Genomic DNA, 4,281 nt, shown 5'->3' with positions numbered 1-4,281 from the left:
ATTTTCTATAAAATATTTTTTTATACAAACGAGAGAATTTGGTTGTTGTTGTACACAAGAACTAGACCAAATCCGACATCACTCACCAGTCACATAAAAATGCATTTTTTTTTTGGTTTTCCACAGGTATTCTCGCACCGGAGGCAATCCTGTCCGAGCCGGGCACATCTACAGGTAAGTGGGGCTAACTCTCCCAACGGGCATTTTTTCCATCCACAATACTCGAACCCGGGTTCTTGCTTAAGGGGAATCAAACATGCACCACTTGAATCAACGTCCGTTGGTACATAAAAGTGCATTTGTATCCTTTAGGTTTATACATTTATTAAAAGTGAAATAATATATTTTCATACTAAATTTTCATATATGTAAGAAAATGACATATAACATAAAATAATAATTTATTTATTAATGATTAATTTCTAAATAACATATATTATTTTCTTATGAGTATACTAATTTGTAAAAAAAAAAGAGAGAAAGTAATGGAGAAATGAGTCCATATAAAAATAAGTGTGAATATTCACTTTAATCCTAAGCATTTTAGCGTGTAAAATATTAGAAAATTAGTTATGAAAGATGTCCCAAAAATTAATTAATTTTTTTATACAAAACTAATTTATCTAAATATAATATTTTCTCCACCAAAATCATATATATATTCCACTAAAAACAACTCTTTTCTTTCTTTCTCCTTCTCGATTTCATCGCCTTACCTTTCGATCTTCCCTATAGAACAACAACAACCCTATGCCTCTCTCTCTTTCATTTTTCCTTTAAATTCGTTCCCTTTTCCTCTTTTTCAACCCTTTTTCAATTTCTTCTTACCTTCTGGTACCACCTTCTCCCTTTCTCTTTTGCATTTCACTTTTATCTTCTCTATTTTTTTTAATTTATTTCAATACATGTGTAACACTCGTAAATTTCGCTATTCATTTTTTGAACTGATAATTGCTGAAATAGATACCCATTTGACTTTACTTTGTAGTTGGAATTTAAATTTTCAAACTTTCTCCCATTTTTTTTCTTTTTTTCTGTTTCCACACATATGGGCATTTTTATTTGGTCAAGGTTATTTTTTCTTCCTAATTATCTGTTTTGATTTTTTATTTTTGAATATTATTAGTTATTTTAATATTAGTGTGTATGATTGGATCTTAAGGTAGATAGATAAAATTTACTGCCATGTGCTTTTTGTCTTAGTTCCATGTTCTGCTTAATAATATATTAACAATTTTCATATTTGAAGTTAAACTAGTTTACTTTGTTGGTTGTGTGCTATTGTTGCTTTTGCATCTTACCAAGTTGTTCTCTTTTGGCTGATTTATATATCAATCTCTTACTTTGTTTTTTAGTGTATCAATGGGGTCCTGAACAATTGAAAAACCCAAAATAGTCACAAAAATGTCAAATACGAGTCAAATTAGTCTTTTTTATGACATTATTCTGACTCACATTCACTATCTTTGAGTACTAGTTTGTATTTTTACTTGTTCGAGATCAAATTGTTACGCATGAAAATTTATAAGAACCAAAGTGAGTATTCACTCCTGTTTTTTCCTCTTGTTGTTTAATCTATTTATTGCTAGAGGCACATTGGTCTCTAGAGTTGACTTGTTGGGTTCATTACTCCAATTGCAAAATTGGGTGGGTTTTTCATTGTCCTCATTATAGCTTGATGATGTATAACATGTCTTATATACTATTCAGAAGTCTATAATGGAGGTTTCTTTGTTGGTACAATGAGTCTAGTATTTCCAGCAACTCTTCTATATCTGTTAGCAATTTGCATTGATGTCACTATTTATTCCTGTTTTTTTGTACTGTTACTATATTCATTTTTGCACACAGCTTGCTTTACACAAATAAGTTAGTGGCATTGTTTTAAGTACACTTACAAACAATACAAATGCTATCTTTATTTTTTTATAGAGTTACTCATTATTATGTTCTCTCAATACAACTGCATAATATTTGATTAATTTGGATATGTCATTCTACTATTTTACAAGTGTTTGATGAGTGGTTCAAAGAACTTGTGGTAGGAACAGATCACCTTGTTGCATGATATAACATACTTGGATTTGTTGTTGGAGTTTACTAAGTCCTAAGGGAGAAAATCACCCTGTTTAGATTCACCCTTCTTGATGACCCTTTGCAGTTAGGTTTCTATTTGATTGAAGAATTGCCATGTGCGGATCTAAGGTTTCTTCCGAAGCCTCGATGAATATTTAGTGTGTCTCCGAGTGTGTTTTCCCTGGTTTATTTTCTGTTAAGTATATAGTGATAAGGTGCGGATCTAGTTGGTACATCAGCAGAAATAAAATAACATTTAAGATATTTTGCTATATTTTTGCAAAGGGTTAGGCTCACCATAGAAAATGAGTAAATACATGTGTGGAGAAGAGTCGTTTTCCTGGTCGTTCTTGTTTTGCTTTATTGGTGAACTTGAATTCCCTTGTTTCTGATCACTCTCAATCATTGTAGAATTTTTGCATATGTACTTAAGCATTTGTGAATGTTTTTATGAAATCATGAGAATTTTTTGAAATAATTCCTAGTGGCTGCTTTCTTTCACAATTCATATTAAAAATATGTAAAAGAGTATGTACTATGTAGTTTGACAACCTAATCTTTAGATCCTCCTAGTCAGAGTGTCCTTTTAATATTTTGCAGTTCACAATTCTGCTCCAACCGAAATGGCAAAAGGAAGCAGTGGACGACGCAGAATTGCTTCTCGACAGAACAAACTGGCTCCATACCAGCTGGCTCCGTGCAAAAGGGATATGTGTGAGGATATGTGCCAAAAGAGATGCTCTAAAGCGGTTTACAAGCAAGAGTGGGAAGATGTAACCTGTTCTGTGTGCATGGAATATCCACACGACGCTGTTCTTCTCCTTTGTTCTTCTCATGACAATGGTTGCCGTCCCTATATGTGTGGAACTAGCTTTCGTCACTCCAACTGCCTTGATCAGTACAAGAAGGCTTACACTAAAGTTACGGAAGACTCCATTGGTAGTCCAGGTGGGCTACTGGATACAAACTCAGCCGTTGAGAAGAGTGAAGTTACAAAGCTTGTTTGTCCCCTATGCAGGGGTCAGGTGAAAGGTTGGACTGTTGTGGAACCTGTGCGGGAATATCTGAATGCAAAGACGAGAAACTGCATGCAGGTTAGCTGCTCGTATGTTGGTAACTATAAGGAGTTACGGAAGCATGTGAAGGCAGAGCATCCATTAGCACGTCCACGTGATGTAGATCCTGCCCGTGAACGAAAATGGAGATGGCTTGAGTTGGAGCGTGAACGAGAAGATGTCATCAGCACAGTAAGATCAACCATGCCCGGGGCAATGGTTTTTGGAGATTATGTTATAGAACGAAACCATAATGACTTTGATTCAGATGAAGATGAGGGTGGTACAGATAATGCTGAAAGAAATGGTAGACTTCAGATGGGTTTAGAAGCAGTGAATTTCTTCCTCATGATGCATGCAGTTCGGCAACGGAATGGTCCTAATAGCCTTAGTAGGCGGCCGATGCCTGATCTGACCTCTGCAGGTCAAAATGCAGGTAGTGGGATGGATTTCTCAGGCGAAGACAATGACAATGACAATAGCGGAGTTCTATCAGGTCTTGCTGCTAGGAGGCGTAGATGGAGAGAAGCATATGCAAGGGTTTGGGGGTAGTTAAACACCATGCTGGAATCAGGAGGATGGTTTCTTAGGCATATATTATTAGCAGATAATTTAGCACTGCCATAAAGTGTTGAGTTAATAACATTTGAATGAAGGGTTTCTTTCCTAGAAAGAAATCAGAAGATGTGCATTTTTATTTATCTTTTGTTGTAATTACTTCTACATGTACATTCTTACCTTCTTCCTGTTACCTTTGCATATTCCTTTGTGAAATTCACTCATGTAAACATTTGTTTCTATGAAATCTTTGACATTGCCATGTGGAGGATTGTTGCTAACATGTTTTTTCAACTAGTACACAAACTAAGGTAGTGTTTGGTTGATGAAACATAACTTTTTATTTTATGTTTGAGTGTAATGTCTATGCACTATCAGTGTAACGAATTATATGCAGTCTATGCACTCGTTTGCATTACTTTTTTTTTTTTAAGATTAAATGATGATTAAATATGAATGATGTAGTGATAGTGTATCAAATTTATACATTATTGGGGCATATATATTTTTCTGTATGTTTGGTCTTATTTTATAGAGCAAATCAGGACATGGCATTAAAATGTGCAACATTTTCATTTCACCAGGCATTCTA

General features: G+C 34.5%; 1 protein-coding gene across 1 annotated transcript; it reads left to right on the top strand.

Annotated features, from left to right (window-relative positions):
• LOC109357631 lies at positions 684 to 3,954 on the top strand. The gene is made up of 2 exons (XM_019601607.1): positions 684 to 834; positions 2,677 to 3,954. The coding sequence occupies exon 2, from the start codon at positions 2,700 to 2,702 to the stop codon at positions 3,681 to 3,683; it is 984 nt and encodes a 327-aa protein (XP_019457152.1). The 5' UTR covers positions 684 to 834; positions 2,677 to 2,699; the 3' UTR covers positions 3,684 to 3,954.

The sequence above is a fragment of the Lupinus angustifolius genome, chromosome LG10, assembly GCF_001865875.1.
Source record: "Lupinus angustifolius cultivar Tanjil chromosome LG10, LupAngTanjil_v1.0, whole genome shotgun sequence".
Lineage (NCBI taxonomy): Eukaryota > Viridiplantae > Streptophyta > Magnoliopsida > Fabales > Fabaceae > Lupinus > Lupinus angustifolius.
This window is presented reverse-complemented; position numbering and strand designations above follow the sequence as displayed.

Excerpts from the sequence above, each read along its gene's own strand:
- LOC109357631 (XM_019601607.1), top strand. The coding sequence starts at position 2,700 with ATGGCAAAAGGAAGCAGTGGACGACGCAGAATTGCTTCTCGACAGAAC.